We start from the raw sequence: 20,430 nt of genomic DNA on the forward strand, positions 1-20,430 counted from the left end.
TTGGGTCACGGTAACCCAAATGATTGCTCGCGTTAATATGTACAAACTGTTGCAATGCGATGCATGCATGAACCCGGCTCTCCTCCCTCCGGGGGAACAAACTGTGCCAGCCAGGGCTTAGTCATCACAGCTATGTTATTATTCAGCTTCGGAAAAAAAGGGTGGATTTTATTTGTCATGTGAGGCTGTAATAAATAAGATGTTATTATTATTTAGAGAGAGAGGGTGTTGTGTGGCGTGTGTGGTGGTGGTGGTGGTGGTGGTTGGGGGGGGGGGGGGGGGGATTCCTGTTAAAATTAATTCTTATTATTATTATTTTAATTAGTTTCAGTTGTGTGGCCCAATGTTGGCTGATTTATATCTGTATCAACAAAAGGACACACGCGCAATTCTAATTTGGTCCATGGTGTTGGCATATATAAAACGTGTGTGTGTGTGTGTGTTTGTGTGTGTGTGTGTGTGTGTGTGTGTGTGTGTGCGCGTGTGTGCGTGCGTCTCCCCAGACCACTACACGACGCCGTGGAGAACGACCACCTGGACGTGGTGCGGGTGCTGCTGTCCTATGCGCCGACCCCACGCTGGCCACCTACTCCGGCCGCGGCCTGCTGAAGATGACCCACAGCGACAGCATGGAGCGCTTCCTCACCGGTAACGTTACGTTTCTTTCCTTTGAGCTTTCCATGCCCTTGAACTCCTCTCCCCCCCCCCCCCCCAACACGAAAGGTCAAAGTCCTGCTGCTTAGGAATGTCGGCTACACCCCGCCTAGCCTATAGCGGCCCCCACCCACTCCACGTCCATGAGCAAAACAAACGTCTCTCGAACAATGGCCCCCAACTGCACTACAGTAGCCCCACCACCACCGTCCCCTCACAGCCACCCCCTTCGTTCATTCATTACTATAGCTTGCCTGCCCAACCCCCCCCCCCCTGCCCCCCTTCCCCATTTCCCGTCCGCGAAAAGCCGTGACCTCTGCGCAACCTGTCAGCGCACGTCGCTCGCTGGGCTCAGTCACTCCTCTGCTGCCTCTTGCCTGCCTTCTTCCACGAACCGCCACTAGGACACGTCTGTCTCTATCGAGCCCCCCCCCTACTCCCCCCCCCCCCCCCCCCCCCCTCCAACTCGACCACCTGTTAGACAGGGAGCTTCAGCCCGCCGGGGTGCGTGCTTCTGCCTCTGCGCTCCTCTATCTGGTTACTTAGCAACGCCAACTGTGTTTGCTTAGTGTACGTGCGGGAAATGGGCTCCGCACAGTGTGCGCTTTCTCTCTCTCTCTCTCTCTCTCTCTCTGGCTGGAGACTGCTTTTGTGTGTATGTATGTGTTTGCTCTCTCTCTCTCTCTCTCTCTTCACAAGGCTGCTTGCCGCTGCACAAGAGCCTGACGTGGTTCGCGTTTGGAGCATGAATTTATTGTGTGTGGCCTCGTGTGGATGTTTGTATTTCGGACCCACAAATGAGCTGTGCTTAAAACAAGAAATCACACCCGTGTGAAGTGAGGGGCGCGCCGCTCCTGTCATTATACATCGTCGTACATCATCTGCACGAACAACTTGAATTCATGTGATTGGCCAGCCGACTTGCTCGTCGACATGTGACGTAACATTTCCCCTCATTGTCGATGGCATTTAGTGTTTGCGTTGCCACAAATTTATGTCATATTTGGAGGCACATATTATGACCTAATTTCTCCTTTCATTGTCAATGGCAAATATGAGACGAGCTGTATATAGGCCCTCAAAAATGCATTATTTTTCCACTCACACCTTTTGTAGCTGGCTGTATGACGGCACACGTGCCGAACTAGTAAAAACCCAATTAGCTAAGATGGGCAGCATGCCTCTGTGTGGTGAAGCAGACAAGGGGGTTAGTATAGACGCAGAGGGTAACCCAGTGTAAATTCTCCACTGGCAGACGGATGAACAGATTTAGTGCGAAAGACGGGTTTATATATATGGGGACGGAAAGATGGCGTTGAATCTTGAAAAGAGGGGCAGGGATGTATAGATCGATGGAGCAATATCTTGCCGGATAGATTGGCGGAACGTCGTCGGAAGAGCGGGAGGGAGAACATGCGCCGGAGAGAACAGGCAAGCGATAGATAGAGAGAGAAAGAGAGAGAGGGAGACGCAGAGAGAGAGAGAGAGAGAGAGCGATTGCTGCCCTCCCTCCACCTGGTCCCACTCATCTGGAGGCCGTTAATCCTCCAAACACACGCCAGACGCCCCACGCCTCAGCACTGGCACACAGCCCAGCTCTCGCTCTGCGTATGTGTGGCTGTGTGTGTGTGTGTGTGTGTGTGCGTGCTGCTGAAAGCACACTAGGCTCTCGCTGTGTGTGCTCAGCCAGCTCCCTCTCTGCCTGTTTGTTTCCAGCTCGCTGTTCTGCCCTGCGTGTGCGTCTGCTTGTGTGCGTGTGTGTGTGTGCGTCTGCTTGCATGTGTGTGTGTGTGCATGTGCATGTGTGCGTGCGTGTACGCACACACATTCTCACGCACCTCGCTGACTGTGTGTGGTTCTTGTTTGATTCCTGGCAGGCGTCTTTAGTCGAGGCCTGTACCGCGCCAGCTCTCTAGCCCAGTGGAGACAGTCACTCTCCTCCCCACATGGTACAGCTCTCTCTAGCCCAGTGGAGACAGTCACTCTCCTCCCCACATGGTACAAGCTCTCTATAGCCCAGTGGAGACAGTCACTCTCCTCCCCACATGGTACAGCTCTCTATAGCCCAGTGGAGACAGTCACTCTCCTCCCACATGGTACAGCTCTCTCTAGCCCAGTGGAGACAGTCACTCTCCTCCCCACATGGTACAGCTCTCTCTAGCCCAGTGGAGACAGTCACTCTCCTCCCCACATGGTACAGCTCTCTCTGGCCCAGTGGAGACAGTCACTCTCCTCCCCACATGGTACAGCTCTCTATAGCCCAGTGGAGACAGTCACTCTCCTCCCCACATGGTACAGCTCTCTCTAGCCCAGTGGAGACAGTCACTCTCCTCCCCACATGGTACAGCTCTCTCTAGCCCAGTGGAGACAGTCACTCTCCTCCCCACATGGTACAGCTCTCTATAGCCCAGTGGAGACAGTCACTCTCCTCCCACATGGTACAGCTCTCTATAGCCCAGTGGAGACAGTCACTCTCCTCCCCACATGGTACAGCTCTCTCTAGCCCCAGTGGAGACAGTCACTCTCCTCCCCACATGGTACAGCTCTCTATAGCCCAGTGGAGACAGTCACTCTCCTCCCCACATGGTACAGCTCTCTCTAGCCCAGTGGAGACAGTCACTCTCCTCCCCACATGGTACAGCTCTCTCTAGCCCAGTGGAGACAGTCACTCTCCTCCCCGTACAGCTCTCTCTAGCCCAGTGGAGACAGTCACTCTCCTCCCCACATGGTACAGCTCTCTCTAGCCCAGTGGAGACAGTCACTCTCCTCCCCACATGGTACAGCTCTCTCTAGCCCAGTGGAGACAGTCACTCTCCTCCCCACATGGTACAGCTCTCTATAGCCCAGTGGAGACAGTCACTCTCTTCCCCACATGGTACAGCTCTCTATAGCCCAGTGGAGACAGTCACTCTCCTCCCCCCATGGTACAGCTCTCTATAGCCCAGTGGAGACAGTCACTCTCCTCCCCACATGGTACAGCTCTCTATAGCCCAGTGGAGACAGTCACTCTCCTCCCCACATGGTACAGCTCTCTCTAGCCCAGTGGAGACAGTCACTCTCCTCCCCACATGGTACAGCTCTCTATAGCCCAGTGGAGACAGTCACTCTCCTCCCCCCATGGTACAGCTCTCTCTAGCCCAGTGGAGACAGTCACTCTCCTCCCCACATGGTACAGCTCTCTATAGCCCAGTGGAGACAGTCACTCTCCTCCCCACATGGTACAGCTCTCTCTAGCCCAGTGGAGACAGTCACTCTCCTCCCCCATGGTACAGCTCTCTATAGCCCAGTGGAGACAGTCACTCTCCTCCCCACATGGTACAGCTCTCTCTAGCCCAGTGGAGACAGTCACTCTCCTCCCCCATGGTACAGATCTCTATAGCCCAGTGGAGACAGTCACTCTCCTCCCCACATGGTACAGCTCTCTCTAGCCCAGTGGAGACAGTCACTCTCCTCCCCACATGGTACAGCTCTCTCTAGCCCAGTGGAGACAGTCACTCTCCTCCCCACATGGTACAGCTCTCTATAGCCCAGTGGAGACAGTCACTCTCCTCCCCACATGGTACAGCTCTCTATAGCCCAGTGGAGACAGTCACTCTCCTCCCCACATGGTACAGCTCTCTCTAGCCCAGTGGAGACAGTCACTCTCCTCCCCACATGGTACAGCTCTCTCTAGCCCAGTGGAGACAGTCACTCTCCTCCCCCCATGGTACAGCTCTCTATAGCCCAGTGGAGACAGTCACTCTCCTCCCCCCATGGTACAGCTCTCTGGCCTCTGACCGTCACCCTCTCCCCCCAAACATTTACTCTGTTTGCCCCCCCCCCCCTCAGTGTTTTTCCCCGTGCTCTTTCCTCTGTTATTTCTGGTCTAGTCTCCCAGGGCAACCCCCCTCCCCCTCCTCCAGCCTCCTTCTCCGGGAATAACGGCGCCATTTGTCCCTCTCCTCTCTCCATAGATTACTTTGCCGACCTTCAGGGCCGATCGGACGACGACCCGGGACTTTATTGGGAATTCTATGGCAGCGCTGTGTGCGGTGAGTGCTGATCAGCTGTCTCCGTAAAACACTATAGATAAACAAATAAATGTGCTGTGATGTCGGCGGTGGTTTGTTTTCGTAGCGTCTCCTTTGGCACAAGTAAATCCCTGTGCAATGAAGTTAATATATACAGTATATACTGTGTGTGTGTGTGTGTGTGTGTGTGTGTATATATCTATATATATATATATATCTGCTGTCGGGAGGAAACCTCATAACTCCAAAATGTACATTTTTCAGGAAATGAAAAATATACATTTTTCAGGAAATTAAGAAAACCTTATATTTTTTAAAACATAGCAATACTTCCTCATCAAAGTTGGTGTAGTAACTTTATATATTGTCAATTACTTACATGAGAGGGAGAGAGTTGGTGGAGTTAGTTGCTTTAGCAGACATTTTGAGGGTCCATTGGTTCAATATTTTCGAAACAACACACAGACGTAAAGGGTGTTCAACAGCACTGATTTATGCAAAAGAAAATCAAAAACTTCAAAAATGAGGTTTCCTCCCGACAGCCATGAATATAATATATTAGTCCTGAGGATCCCATTGTGGTCCTATTCAATTCAACATAGCATGAAACATAACACAAATATATAACACATGTAGAAAAAGGGGCATAAACAAGCGTGGGGGGGGGGGGGGGGGGTGTAGACGGTGAATGCTACCCCTTTTACTTGATTTATTTGCATCTCAATGTTTTACCTTCTATTGTTTGTTTCATGCCCTTGTTTTAACATGATTTTACCTTGTTGTACAGCACTTTGTAACATTGTTTCGAAAGGTGCTCTATAAATAAAATTTACTTACTTACTTACTTACTTTTAGCCTCCTGAAAATTAGATTTTCAGGCCTGTGAAGCCAGTGATGCACATTTTTTAAGGGATGGTGTTAGGGTTGTATAGGATTGGCAATAATAAGCCCTATAGAGCGTCGCAGTCCTGCCCCCTTTCATGACGACGCCAGGCCCAGGAAATGAATCCCAATGCATTTTTCCCATAGACATTTCAAAAAGTATTTATTTAAAGACCTTACAAAGCCAACTCGAGTCGTGACAAATCATGACAACAAACACAATATTTTGGACCAAACAAATAATTACAAAGAAGAAAAACAACAAAAAGGGTTGTAACCTGCCGTTTTTTTCTACTTTCTAATTCTTTGTTTGGCCCAAAACATTGTGTTTATTTATTGTCATGATTTGTCACAACAAGAGTTGGCTTTGTCCGCAGCGTAAACGTCTTTAAATACATTTCTGAAAAGTCTGAGGAAAATTAACGGGGATTTCTTTTCCGGGTCTCTCGAGGGGGGGCAGATCTGCGATGCTCTATTGGCTTCAGCCTATTCCTCTTATCTTTCCACCGATTTTGGGAGCTTTTTTTCTGTGTGATGTGGACTAGTGACAGCTAGTGTGATGCAGAGCCCTGTGTGATGTGGACTAGTGACAGCTTGTGTGATGCAGAGCCCTGCGTGATGTGGACTAGTGACCGCTAGTGTGATGCAGAGCCCTGTGTGATGTGGACTAGTGACCGCTAGTGTGATGCAGAGCCCTGTGTGATGTGGACTAGTGAATTGCTAGTATGATGCAGAGTGTAGAGTAGGAGAGTAGCGACATGCTTTGATCTCGTCGCAAAGCGGGTGCCTATGGGCTATAGTTCCAAACATTGCTCCTATTCAGTATTTAAGTCTGACGTTATTTTGTAGTGCTACGTTATGTCCGCGTCCAAGTGGCACCAGCTCCCGTCCGCATCTCATTGTAAATAGAATATCTAAACGACGTTATTTTTCAGAAAGGAAGCCATTGAGGGTTAAAATGGGTCTTAATGCTTCCAACTCCAGTAGAATTATTAATGTTTTGTACAAGAAAATATATGATGCAGAGACAATAAAGACTATTATCATCATTATTATTGAAGGTGGTAACAGTCCATTTGCTCAGTACAATATTTCGGGGGCATATTTAGAATGTGTGCAGGCTTGAGTATATTGAATCTAGTTTGCAATTAATGAGGATTTAGTTGACACAATTAAATAAAATGGCGATAGTATTCCGTGTGGGGCAGACGGCCTGTCACAGCCAGATTTGGGAGAGCAGCAGCTTTGTTGTTGCGAGGAAAGCTGTAAAATGAGACTTTCGTGGTTGTTTTTGTCTCAGATTTAGTCCGACGGAGCGTCACAGTATAACTCTTATGGGGACACAAAAGCGACACAAAAGTAGGACCCGGGAGTATCTCTGTAAGGGGGCGGCTCACGTCACGGCTAAAATACTGAATAGCTGGAACTATCCCATTGAGATAGAATGAGCCCTTCCGCATTCCATTGTTACAATGGGAGTCGCCACTATATTACTCTGGCATGACTCAGAGCCCTGTGTGATGTGGACTAGTGAAAGCTACTATGATGCAGAGCATGTGAGCAGAGCGGAGCCGCTCCTGGTGATCCTCCCGCTGCGCGTCCCGAACACGCAGCCAACACGTGTCTTTGTGTCTGCCTTGTGCATGCTCAAACATGTGGTGCGCGGCCCCCCGACCGGAGCGGACTGGATCCAGCAGGCGGTCCTCGCTCAGAGTTCCGCTCCTACTGTTTTAAAAAAATCCGCTCCCCTGCCACGTTAAAAAATCGTCCCTGCTATGCTGACATGCTTTGGTGTGTTGTATGACCGAAATAAACCAAGTGTAATGTATAGAGTTTGCATGTGACTACAGTGCATATAGAGAGGGGCCAGAAAGGGGGGAAAAGGAGCTTGTCTTTACGTGTGCCATGCAGAGTGTTTTTTTTTAATAAATTCTAATATATGAATATGTATATCTTCAGAGTTTGGCGAGGAGGGCAGTGCTTTTGACATCCTGGCGGACCCCCCGGGCCCAGAGGACGAGGACGAAGAAGACAAGAGGGAGCTGTTTGAGTTTGAATTCTCTGACCGACCACTGCTGCCCTGTTACAACATCCAGGTGTCCCTGTCCCAAGGGTGAGTGTGCACAGTCACACACACACACACACACACACACACACAGATCCAGGATAATAAAGCTGCAATCCTATCCGTAAGTACTATCCAGGATTCAAACATGTATGGGAGGCCAAAATTCTACCACTCTTGTCAAGACCCCGCTTGTCCAGGGGAGATATTAGCGATTATGAGCTTCAAGCACTACTACTTGTTATCCAGCAGGTGCCCCTACTCGAAACCAGCGCCTAAATGGAGTAGGGAGACCACGTCTCTAATTATATTGTATTAACACACTCTACCATGCAGCTTGGTTTAAAATGATGTTTTATTCATTCCAATAAGTTCCTGGTTGTCAGCTCTCTAACATGAATGTTTCTCCCTGCTTGGTGTTTGTCCGGTCGTCAGGCCCAGGAACTGGCTGCTGCTGTCGGACGTCCTGCGGCGGCTGCGCATGTCGGCCCGCGGCTTCCGGCAGGCCTTCCCTCACATGGAGGTGGTGACGGTGGCCGAGGCCGAGTTCTACCGGCAGGCCTCGCTGTCGCAGCTGTTCTCCTGCCCGGACGAGCTGGAGGGCTTCCAGCCGGACAGCAAGGAGCTGCTGGACCTGGTGGAGGGCAGCGCCGAGCTGGCCGCCCTGCTGGGCTCCACCCTGGAGTGCGTGGACGACCGCTGGGAGCGGGAGCAGCAGCAGCAGCCGGGGGACCGGCTTAAGGACAGGATCAAGGCCGCGGCGGGCAAGCTGGGCTCGTCGTGACCCCCGGCCCCCTTTGAAGCAGCTCCCACATTGACCTTTAACAGACAGCAGTTAGCTTTAGAACCGACCGGGGGTTGGGATGATATGCCTGAGCTCGACCCCTGGTTTCCCACGCTCTTCTAGCCTCTCTGCTCTGGACCCAGCAACCGGTACACTGTACAGATAGACTGACTGGCTGGCTGGCCTTACAGAGAGGGGGGCACCAAAATGTCTCCCCCCCACACCCCCCCCCCCCCCTTCCCCACCACCATCAGCTATGGATCAGTGGAGCAGGGACGAGATGTGAAACTTGACGATGGTCTTATTTTTATAAATGGATTAATATATGTATAAATATAAATATATCAAGAGATTTTCTTTCTTTGGGGATGTCGGTCAAGACTCCATTTTGAAAGGTTTTTTGTATTTTATTTTTTTCCCGTATTGGCCATTGAGAGAAGCCGTGTTGCCGTGTTGATCGGGTGGAACATGCGAGTAGTGCACCGCACATTGTGTTTTGTGTCGCTATGTACAGCGTATAGAGTACTGAGGCTCTGCTTTTGAAAATGGAATTTGTGTTGTTAGGAAGCACACAATATGTCCTGTATTTCTCTCCTCAGACTTAAGCACTTGCTTGAGCCTTTAGGAGCTGTTTTTCTTTCTTTCTTTTTTTTCTTTTTCTTTTGTTTTTTTTAACCTGTGTTCAAATTCTGTTCCTAATTTAGTTTCTAATTTAACATGCAAAACGGCAAAGTTCTTTGTATAATAATGTTTTAAAAATGATGTTCATATTCACCCTTCGGCACAGAGCTTGTACATAACGGGAAGGCTACTGCAGTAAAGTAAATTTTGGTGTGTCCATTTTTTGTTGTTTTTTGTTTTAACTTTGTAAGTAAAATATCTCATCATTTGTATTTATATTTTACAAAAAAGTTGCTTTAAAATAAATATACAACTGCAAGATGAGGTCGCGTCTACTCCACATTTGTGTCATTGTTGGATACAGGGTCAATGACAACCAATGAAATTTCTGAATTTCCATTTTTACCATATAATTTAAGCTCTGGTTTGTGTGCTGTAGTTCCACTTTAACGTGCGGACGGTACGTCCCTCTGTAATGCTATATCGCCATCTTATGGAATGTTTGGGTACATGTTTGATTAAATTTAATGCCGCCGCGAGAAAAGGACAGCGGAGCCTTGTCATGCCTGCCGTATGCTGAAAATGAATGGCTTGCAGCGCCCTCCAGTGGACAGTAAATAAAATGTATCTGTCGGCCTTGAATTGGACAGAAGCTCAAACTGTTGAGATTCTTGTGAGCAAACGGGTCATACTAAAGCTGCATTTTATGAAAGGTGCTATATAAATAAAGTTTATTTATTTTTATTCAATTGAAAAAATAATCTATGCCATCAGATCTCATAAATGCAATAGGCCTAGTAGTTACTGCTTTACATTGAACTAATCAATACAGAGAATACATTTATATTTATTATTTATTTAAAATGTTAGTGTAACAGACTTTCTGTACAGCTTCAATGCCTTCCTTTCCTTGGGGGGGGGGGTGTGTGTGTGTGTGTGTGTGTTCCAAGACCAGTGCGAGAGGCCCCAGTGCAGGCAGTGATTGCAGGGGCCGTCAGGGGAGAGAGCAGCAAAGACATCCAGGTCTAATTGTGAGCAGGTGACCAGCAGTCATATTATAGAATCAGATGGACAGTTGGAAAAACTGCCCCTGATTCCAAATGCCGCCAGCAAGTATAGCAACCTCCATCGACCCAGCCTCGGTCCCAAGAAAGATTGCTGGTTGGTTTCAGAGTGTCAATCTGATGATGGTTAGTTGTCCAGGACAACTTTAGGACAACTTTTGTTTTTTTCAACCAAGGTTCATGTTTTAGGTTGTTATTCGAGAAAGTAAAAGATGAGTTAATTCTTTTTCATTTGCTGCTTTCTTTCGTTTTATGGATTTTAGCTGTTTTTGACAGCATTCGAGCATGGGGCTAAAGCTAAATATGTATTTTTGTACAAAATTGTATAGCGATTAATTTTTTTATTATTTACTATAGTCCTACTAGACCCCAAGAAATTACATCTGGCCACAATAGATCACTATACTGAATGTGTCGAAATGACATATTGAGCCTATGACACTTCACATTCAGTAGATCCTGTGATCTTTTGTGGCCAGATGTAATTTCTTTGTGAACTTTACTTGTGAACTCAGTACTGCCGCAATCTGGCGGAGTCAGGTTAGGATGACAAAAAGAGATATCCCGGCAATAATCGATCCAAACTCCATGACAACCAAGGACCCAATCACAGTGCGGCTGAGTGCGCCCTCTGGGCTATGGGATCAATGGTTGTTGATCAATTTGCTTTGCAGACAGTTTACTTTGAACATGCGGTCGGAAACTATCTTTGTGGTCCTAGGAGCTCACGGAATAAAGTAATATAATGTCATAGGATAAAGTAGGCGACTAGGCGTGCTTTAGACCGGACTCAGCACCGAACACTACAGTAAATAGAAACGAGGCGGCTGCCCGCAGTGAGAAAACCACACTCGGACCCACAATTCCTTGCCGTTGCCATGACGTCAGGTGGTCAGCTGATCTTCGGTAGGTACTGTACAAGCCAAGGAAGGAGAAAGATGTCGCCGCAAAATTGTCGAAGGATGGAGGCTGCGTTCACCGCAGCGTTTGTCGTCTGCCTCGCTATCACGACCGGTGAGATATAATGCTGTTAGATTCTTCTGTATGGTTTCATTCTCTAGTAGGCTAACGTCGATGTGTGAGATGTCTGCATGGATGACAGCAGGTCACTAGCAACACACGCTAATGCGCTAGCGTTCTCCATCAAAACGCAGAGGACGTTCCAATGCAGCATTTCTGTTAACTTCTAGTCGGACAGTATAATAATGTAACCAAATATTGGTCACATCTGTATTCTCTGTTACAAGTTGACGCATTAACGCTGTTAGATGAAAATGTCTAGGACACCGACATATGGGACGTCACGCACTCGCAGTACAGTTTAGTTAACGCCCAGCCAATGTAAACAATAAACATAATAAAATAAGATTATAAAGGAACCTTGTGTAGGCTACTATCTCGATGGAACTAAAATGTAACTGTTAGATCCTGAGTCACGACGCATGGGTGGCCTGTCATGTGATAGGCTTCAAACGGAGTAGTAACAGTTCCTCTTCACAGATATGTTCACAGACATGTCTGACTCTCTGTCACGAGATTTAGCCTTCATTCATCGCCTTAATCGTTCTTAACATTCAGAGTTCAGACCTATCTATGTGTACTAGGCTATTTTATTTTTACCAAGATGGTATTAGCTGTTTCTGCCAATTAACAAGTAAGTGTGAGAAAATGCCAACACTGTAGTAACAATGACTTCCCTCGCCCTCCATCCAATCCAAGTACAGTGGTCAGAGCAGCATGTGACTACAGTTAGGCAGGCTAACCACCAGTAATACTAAATATGAAGATGTATGCATTACGCTGTGGGAAAGTACGAAATCGGATTCACTACACTCTATTTATCTTATCTATAAATATTATATTTAAGTGTGTGTGTGTGTGTGTGTGTGTGTGTGTGTGTGTGTGTGTGTGTGTGTGTGTGTGTGTGTGTGTGTGTGTGTGTGTGTGTGTGTGTGTGTGTGTGTGTGTGTGTGTGTGTGTGTGTGTGTGTGTGTGTGTGTGGTGAGTGACCAATTGGTCGCTAGTCAAAATCTAGAACAGTGTGTGTGGAGGGGGGGGGGGGGGGGGTCTGTGGAACTAATGGTAGTATAGTCAATTCCTTCCTTGAGTATGTCTGTTTATGTTTTTTTTCCCTTGGGGATTCATTTCATGTCCACTTCTCAAGTCTGGTGGTGACTCTGGTTCATAGTTAAACTAGTACACAAGTAACACAACATTATGTATTTTTTCTCAACCGTGCCAAGAAGAATATGAGGACCTGATTGTTTATCCTATAGATTTATTCATGCAACTGTTAATACTAATAATTGAAAGAAATATAAATGCCATAACTACCTGTACTGAGTTTAAATGGTCTTGCTTTTCCCCAGGTGTCAAGGGAGACAGCTTAACGGTATTACAAGCCCCAGAGTGGGTGAACTTCCAGAAAGGAGACTGGCCAATCTCTGGAGAGAAGATCCCTGACCTGGTGGCTCTGACAATGGGCTTTTCTGTCCAGGAGGTAATTACACTATTTTATTAAACAAATTCCCTTTGAAAGTAATCTGTGTTGCAAATATTTTACAGGTGTTTTTTGAGTGGTACAACCACTCCTATCCACACTTTTCCTGGGCTGTGTGTGCTCCAGTTCCTGTCGATTTGATCCAATGAAACTGGTCAGATGACCAATGATATCCAATGAAATCAACAGGAACTGGAGCACACACAGCCCAGGAAAAGTGTGGATAGACAGCTATGTGTCCTTGGCTCCCTGTGCCCGAGCACGAAAATGGCGTTATAGCGTTTGTTCACCACCAAGTGTCACTGTTGTGTTGCACAGCCTAACACAAACACACAGGCCAGGGAGGAGGGATTGTACAGTACAGTCAAGTAAAGTACACCACCACTCACTTCAGACGGGTCCGATTTTTATTTTGTATGTGGTATTCTGTTGTGATAATCACATCTCAATCTATTAATGTCACAGACTTAGCTTGGAGGGTGAAAATTAATCTGAAACCTGTGGTTCTATATTAAAACGCAGTAAATGTTAAAAATTATTTCTGAACGCAAGCAGGATCATATTACATGGCTGTAGCAGAAATAAGCCAAGAAATGTCTGCAGTGCAGGGATGTGGCACTAACAAAATAGTAGCATGCAAAATACAACAAAGCAAACAAGACCTTACAAATGCATACTGAGTGGTATTTACACACCATTGGTTATGATTCTCTTGGTATTTAAAAAGGTAACGGGTCAGGTACGGTCGCCCCTTTTCCATCTCGCCCCACTACTCTACCTTAGCTGTAAATAACAAACATAATTCATGTTGTTGATTATAAAAAAAGGTATTATCATATTAATAAGCTGTATATCCACGGGCATAATGGCATGATGATGCCATTTCAAAATTGTTATTCTTTAAAAATATGCTTCTTTGTACAGGATCTCTCTTGGCCAGGTCTGTTGGCTTCTCCATTGTTCCAGCGTCCCAGGGCTTGTGTGCTGGTTGTGGTGAGAGGAGTTGATAGCCTGGCCCTGCCTCGTGTTAAGGCCTCCTACCCACTGGAGAATGTGAGTCAAGCTGCGTTTTGGGGATTTTGATGATAAACCTACTGTAATGCCATGCAATACATTTCAACGTGGAATTGACAGGCTTATTATGTACACTGTAGTACTAGAGCCCCAATATTTTCGTCTGGGCCCGATCCTGATTTTGGTGAGTTCTAGACCACCGATTACCGATGTTTTGACTGATATTTTGTCAAGAAATAATAAATCTGTTCTATTTGGGAATAATACACTTACTTGCAAGCAAATTAATTTCAAATAAATAAAAATAAACCTTATTAAAGCCTTATTCAAACATTTCAAAAATATCCTATCTACAAACACACAACACGTTGCATTGCGAGCTTGTCAGCTATTTTCACCTATAATGATATCATTATTAATGTCATAATTAATGTCATTACAAAAGAATGGCCAACATATCGGTCGAGCGCTACACTGTAGTACATCTTGTCAAATGCTTGCAGCATACTGTATGCATAATTGCGAAGACTGATCTTGATTCAAGGGGTTGTTTTTTGTTTTTTTTCTACCTACTAGCCGGTTCCATTTACCCTGGACAGTGTTGCAGAGACGGTACATTCTCTGTTTGCTGAAGACACACCTGTGGTTCTGCAGCTCGCCCCTAGTGAGGAGGTAAGGCGGGGTGTAACAGTTAATCAAAGTAATCGTTTGTAACAATTGTAATTTATGTTTCTCCTCACAATTTCGTTTTCATAATTAGCTGAAGTAGTCCTACTGTACTTGGAATGACATGGGCATAGTCACCATCAGTGCAAATGTGGTTTAGAGCCTTGGTTAAGTGTCTTAATTCGTGACCATCACCTTGGGTTTTCAGAGGCTGTACATGCTGGGCAAGGCCAATGCTGTGTTCGAGGACCTCCCCGTTACCCTTCAGCAGATCCGTGCTCGTCTGTCCCAGGATGGCTCTGTGCTCACCTCCCTGCCTCTGAACAGTCTCAGTCGCAGTGCAGAGGTCAGCTCCTTTCAACATGTTCATAATTTTTGTGTCTGAAATAAAAGGTGCGAAATGTCTTTGAAAGACGAGCACAGTAAAAAAAAAAAGGTTACATTTCCTCATTATACCTTTTAGCTTAAAGTGTACATACTTGTAGTAATTGGACCCATGGAGAATTAAGCAGGAGAAAATTAATCAAATTATGTTTGTTCATCATTTCGAAGACTTTGGCAGATTTCTTCCAAATTGAAAACTCTTTTTTGATATTGCTTTTTTTTTCTCCTTATTTTTAATAGGCTGATTTGCTCTTCCTGTCCGAGGTTCAAGTGCTGCATGACATCACAGCTCTGGTAAGGGTGTCTCTAGTCTAAATAGATGGCAACCAAAACCAGTAATTTGTGTCCACTTTTAAGTGCTTTCTCTTAGTGTTAGTCATACTTTTAAGTGCTATCTCTTAGTGTTAGTCACTCCTGTGTGATGTTTGCTGCGTTTGTAGCTGCAAAGACACAAGCATCTGGCCAAGGACCACTCCCCAGACCTGTACTCCTTGGAGCTGTCTGGCCTGGAGGAACTGAGCAAGCGCTATGGTCAGGACTCACCCCAGTACCGTGACGCTGTTGACATTCTGGCAACTGTCCTCCAGAAGGTAAGGCGGTACACTCATTAATCTAACCACCTCAGTCAACCACTTTAACTCATTTGGGGCAAGAATCCCTTTTGGTGTTTTAAGCATTATGTTATACTTTAGCTATTGAAAAATAGCAGATCTACAAGCTCATAGCGCTACGAGCTTGTAGGTCTGCTATTTTTGAAAAATCGTGAAAATGTAGTGCAAATCTTTGAATACACTATATTCTTTCAGAGCCAGTGTTTTTAACTCAAATCTTTGCTTCTGGGGGGGGGGGCGGCCAATTTCATATAATCTTTGGGGTCCTTAACATGAAAATGTTAGAGAATGACTGATATAGAAACATGGTGTTTTTCAGAAAACTGTCAGAATTTAGAAGGCATTTGTAGAATCGTCCTCTAAATGGGTTAAAAACTAGCGTAAACAACACCGAACCGGTACATCACTGCCACTCTGGAGTGTACTAACACACTGTACAGACGTGCAGAGTACAGTGGAAAATGTGGAGACCTGCTTACGGTATTTATCTATTTTACATTTCCTTTTGTGTTTCAGTTTGGGGATGATGTGTATGGTCTCTACGGTAACAGTTCCGTTGTGGAGATTGTAACTGTGAAGAGCTTTCAAGTTCCTTTGACTAGGAAGTCCCGTTCCATCCTGCAGTCCAAACAGATTGTAAGTATGGCATGCACATAGCTGTTTATTTACATACCAGTCTGCTGAAGTTGGCACAACATAGTAAACTTCTAGTGGCTGTCTCATTGAACCCTCTTAATTCTTTTTCCATGTATCCCTGCAGAGTAACCCAAACAGCCCTTATAACCTAGCCTACAAGTACAACTACAACTACTCCGTGATCTTCAACATTGTGCTGTGGCTGATGATTGCTCTGGCCCTAGCGGTCATCGTCGTCTCATACAACCTGTGGAACATGGACCCCGGATACGACAGCATTATCTACAGGATGACCAATCAAAAGATCAGGATGGACTAAGTCTAAGCCTGACCATTACCCCCCCCCCCCCCCCCCCACTGTCTAGTGAATGTTTGTGGTTTCTTGTTTTGGTGAGCAAACTTAAAGTTGTGCGGTTGGAAGTGGTGGGCATGGTACCAGACTTATCGCCTTTTCCCTTATCGCTGTGGTTTTGAACAAATATGGCATCTTAACTGCAGTATTAACCATTATGAGGGAGGAGATGGACTGGTATTGGTAGCAGTAGGGCAGGGCTCTTTAGATCTTGATCAAAATGTACTACGGTGTGAACTCTAGAGTTCACATTGGTGTGGAGGTTGATAGTTTACTGTGTTCCATAATGTTAGATCCACATGGAGATCCTAGACGCCTTGCTTCAAGCTGACCACTTTTCAACCCTACTCATTCCTTTTGATGGAGCTCTAGCTTTTGTTTTCATTTTTCCCCCCTGGTCATTGACGTTTTTATTGTGAAAATGATGGTTATTGTCATGCTTTGTAAGGATGATAATTGTGTGGCCTGTGTGTGTGTGTGTGGTTCATGTGCTTGTCTTGCTGTATGACATCGTTTTAAGTTAAATTAAATCTGTGTGTATATATTGAAGATAAAACTACAACTGTATAAGAAACTGCTGTATTGCTATCGTGATAAGACTTGTGCAATGTTTATGCCAGGTAGGTTAAGCCCTGCATGGACAGACTTCTAATGGTGAAATACAATACTGGATGAATACACATGACATGATCACGTTAAGATTGGATGAGGAGAAATACTGCACTGTAAATTGCAACAAAACAATAAATTATTAAATGGATTATCCTTTATTTTGTCCTTAAATGAAGCAGCAGTGACATGGGTTATTTTTTTAAATATGCTACAGGGAAATGGTTGTGGGCGACAATAATACTTGATGTAAAAGATGTTTGGTCTTTACATGGTGTTGATCTTTGGACTGTAGGGCAGTGATTCTCAAAGTGGTGTCTGGGGACCCCCAGGACCAGGGGTCATTGAGTGGCTTTCAAGGACCCCGTACAATGAGTTAATAATAGTTTATAGCTTTAATGGTGTTCTATTCTTCAGCTATTCAAAAACTTTAAAGAACACCAATAAGCTTGGGAAAATAAAAAACAATTTGTGCAGAGGGTCCAGCCATGGGCAAATAAAGTTGGGGTCCTTGACACGAAAATGTTTGAGAACCTGCTGTAGGGAATGTATGGTGCCTCGGTAAAAAGGGTTTCACTACCGCAACGTTGATTAATGGGTGGTCCTATATCGAGTGGCATTTTCTTTTTTCTGGTAGTGCAACAGCAATTTAAGCCAGTGGTTCCAAAACTTTCATGTCAAGGACCCGCAAATTGACATTTATTAGCCCACGGACCCCCATCAGAGAAGAATGTTATGGCTCTAGCAGTGATTCTCAACCACGTTTGGTCCCATTTGTACACTCTGAGACCCATAATGGTCCATTTCGTTCCTATCTATCATGGAACTCCCTCAAGGACCCCTAGCCCTAGGGGTCCCCGGACCCCACTTTGGGAACCACTGATTTAAGCCAATCAGGATTTGAATGTGGAGACTTAAGTCCCACCCACCCAGAGCTGATCTGCTTCCGTGACTGTTGTTGGCAATGGCATATAAGGTTTCACACGCAGGTTCACCTTGCACAGATCAAGAGGTTTACTAAGGACAGCATAAGATGGGGCTCCGTCTTTTGAGCTAATTTAGAACTTCCTGTCTGAGAGCTAGCTAATTTAAGACATCCGGTTGCTTTCAGAATAAAATAAGGTTATTTAATTAATAATTATTACATTACATTATTAGTATTATTATTACATTACAGTTATTGTAAAGACACACATTATGTTTCTGTGTAAAAATCCTAAAGCCTTGTCTATACTTCACTGTGCAACGGTCCTATGCTGGACAATAGCAGATATGCAAACTCACAGCACATCTCATTCAAGACACTGAACTTGCAGATCTGCCATTTTTGAACACACTATAAAGTTAACCATTTATCATGCTGCTCTACGTGGCACTGCATTCTGTGACATTAAACCAAATGGCATTTTCCACTCTATGACACTACTGTTCTACATTTTTGTCTAATAAAATAGGCTATTAATTGAATCAATCAAACTGCAGATTAACTAACAGAGATACTACTAACCAAGCTATCCATGTCAACATGCTCTATAGGAGTCTCAATAACAGATATAAGTAACGTTTAATGTTTAGTAATTTTAATGTAGCAGAAGAGGCCATTCATTGAACAGAGTTTTGCACAATTTTAACATCCCAGATCGATTGAAATATGAATCTACTGTGCTGTGCTACACCATGATATATTAAGAGTACAATAACATTCCATTGTGAATAAAAACGTATTAACCACAGTGTAATGCTAAAGGTTTCATCACAGGGCTGTCTGCTTCATGTAATATCATTAAAAGTGTTGTTGGTGACAGTTATATGAGTTGGAAGCATTAAGACCCATTTTAACCCTCAATGGCTTCCTTTCTGACAAATAACGTTATTGTAAAAAAAAAAAAAAAGATTCACGCGTTCATATGTAGCTATTTTGCATTAGAAGCGGATGGGACCAAGGGACCCGGATGTAACGTAGGGGCAATATGACTACAATGTGACTACAATAGATTCGCGGTTAAATCTCGCGGGCGTGGCCTCACACCGGAAGGAAGTGCCGCCGCCCTCAAATACGGAAGAGACGCGTGGAGGTAGGTTTGGTCAGTGTTTGTTTGGAAGTGCCACGTCACCATCGGTCTTCGGAGCAAGTAAGTGATAAATGTTATTTAATACTTAACGCTGTTGTTGTTTGTGTGTTCAAACGTCTATCACTTGAAGTTACTTGTTATGATGTTTATATATGATGTTTGTACGAAACTGTAAAACAGTGTTTCAGTAGCCGAATGGTTAGTGTCGAAGGTTTATAAACAACTATGCCCGGCCTCAATGTTTACTAACCGTCGACAGTACCCACTCGACTACCGAAACACGGCTTTAAAGAGTAGTATTTACATATCTAAACACAACAAGTAACTTCAAAAGTGATAACATGTTTGAGCCACGGACCACCATTTCACATTAATAGACTCTCACAATGGTGGTCAGTGGCTCAAATGGGTCTGAGAGACTAGATGGCCTCAAATGTTGGTCCGTGGCTCAAACGCTGAATAAATAATCGACTAGAGGTGAGAAGAGTATTGTCTGGTAGGTAAAAGGACAAACATTCTGTGAAAATTGGCACGAAGCAACAAACATTCTTTGAAATTGGTGGGAAACGATCCCGGGCACTCATGTTAACAAAGCTCAGTCACTAACCACTATCGCTATGCTACAATCAGCATTATAAAATCCAAGGATCAAAAGTAGCAATCTTCTACATTCTCTAATTGTGTAGTTTTTTGGAAATTAAGCAGATGCTTAACAACAATTGAACTATTGAGAGTGTAAAGATCTACTATTGGGGTCAATTTGGTTACCTAAATTAAATTGCTCTGTATTGTGACAGTAATCATTGCTATAGAGTGTGTGTTCAGTAACAGTGTTAAATAGCTCTATAGTGTGACAGTAATCATTGCTATAGTGTGTGTTCAGTAACAGTGTTAAATAGCTCTATAGTGTGACAGTAATCATTGCTATAGTGTGTGTTCAGTAACAGTGTTAAATAGCTCTATAGTGTGACAGTAATCATTGCTATAGTGTGTGTTCAGTAACAGTGTTAAATAGCTCTATAGTGTGACAGTAATCATTGCTATAGTGTGTGTTCAGTAACAGTGTTAAATAGCTCTATAGTGTGACAGTAATCATTGCTATAGTGTGTGTTCAGTAACAGTGTTAAATAGCTCTATATTGTGACAAAATCATTGCTATAGTGTTTGTTCAGTAACAGAGGTCTCCCGGTCTCTCCAGTTTTTTGTTAAACACAGTCCCATAGTAACGGTACCTCTCATTCAGTCCCATTCACTCCCATTCACTTTTATTCACTCCCATTCAGTCACATAGTAACAGTACACCCCATTCAGTCCCATTCACTCTCATCGTATCAGTCCCATAGTAACAGTACCTCCCATTCACTCCCATTCACTCAAATAGTATCAGTCCCATAGTAACAATACCTCCCATTCACTCCCATCCACTCCCATGCACTCCCATAGTATCAGTCCCATAGTAACAGTACCTCCCTTTCACTCCCATTCACTCCCATAGTATCAGTAACT

General features: G+C 44.9%; 2 protein-coding genes across 2 annotated transcripts in view; both read left to right on the forward strand.

Annotated features, from left to right (window-relative positions):
* The window catches only part of bcor (BCL6 corepressor), a 42,434-nt gene extending 32,669 nt beyond the window's left edge, over positions 1–9,765 (forward strand). The window contains 5 exon segments of the mRNA XM_083776809.1: positions 504–562; positions 565–648; positions 4,608–4,685; positions 7,506–7,659; positions 8,047–9,765. Coding sequence (XP_083632935.1) covers positions 504–562; positions 565–648; positions 4,608–4,685; positions 7,506–7,659; positions 8,047–8,395 — 724 coding nt within the window. The 3' untranslated portion in view covers positions 8,396–9,765.
* Positions 9,766–10,968: 1,203 nt separating this feature from the next.
* Positions 10,969–17,005, forward strand: atp6ap2 (ATPase H+ transporting accessory protein 2). The gene is made up of 9 exons (XM_083776410.1): positions 10,969–11,094; positions 12,450–12,580; positions 13,505–13,633; positions 14,171–14,266; positions 14,469–14,606; positions 14,885–14,938; positions 15,085–15,234; positions 15,772–15,891; positions 16,016–17,005. Exons 1-9 carry the CDS (start codon positions 11,019–11,021, stop codon positions 16,208–16,210), a joined length of 1,089 nt encoding a protein of 362 aa, XP_083632536.1. The 5' UTR covers positions 10,969–11,018; the 3' UTR covers positions 16,211–17,005.
* Positions 17,006–20,430: the final 3,425 nt, after the last annotated feature.

Source organism: Protomyctophum parallelum (assembly GCF_964188405.1).
Source record: "Protomyctophum parallelum genome assembly, chromosome: 11".
Taxonomy (NCBI): Eukaryota; Metazoa; Chordata; class Actinopteri; order Myctophiformes; family Myctophidae; genus Protomyctophum; species Protomyctophum parallelum.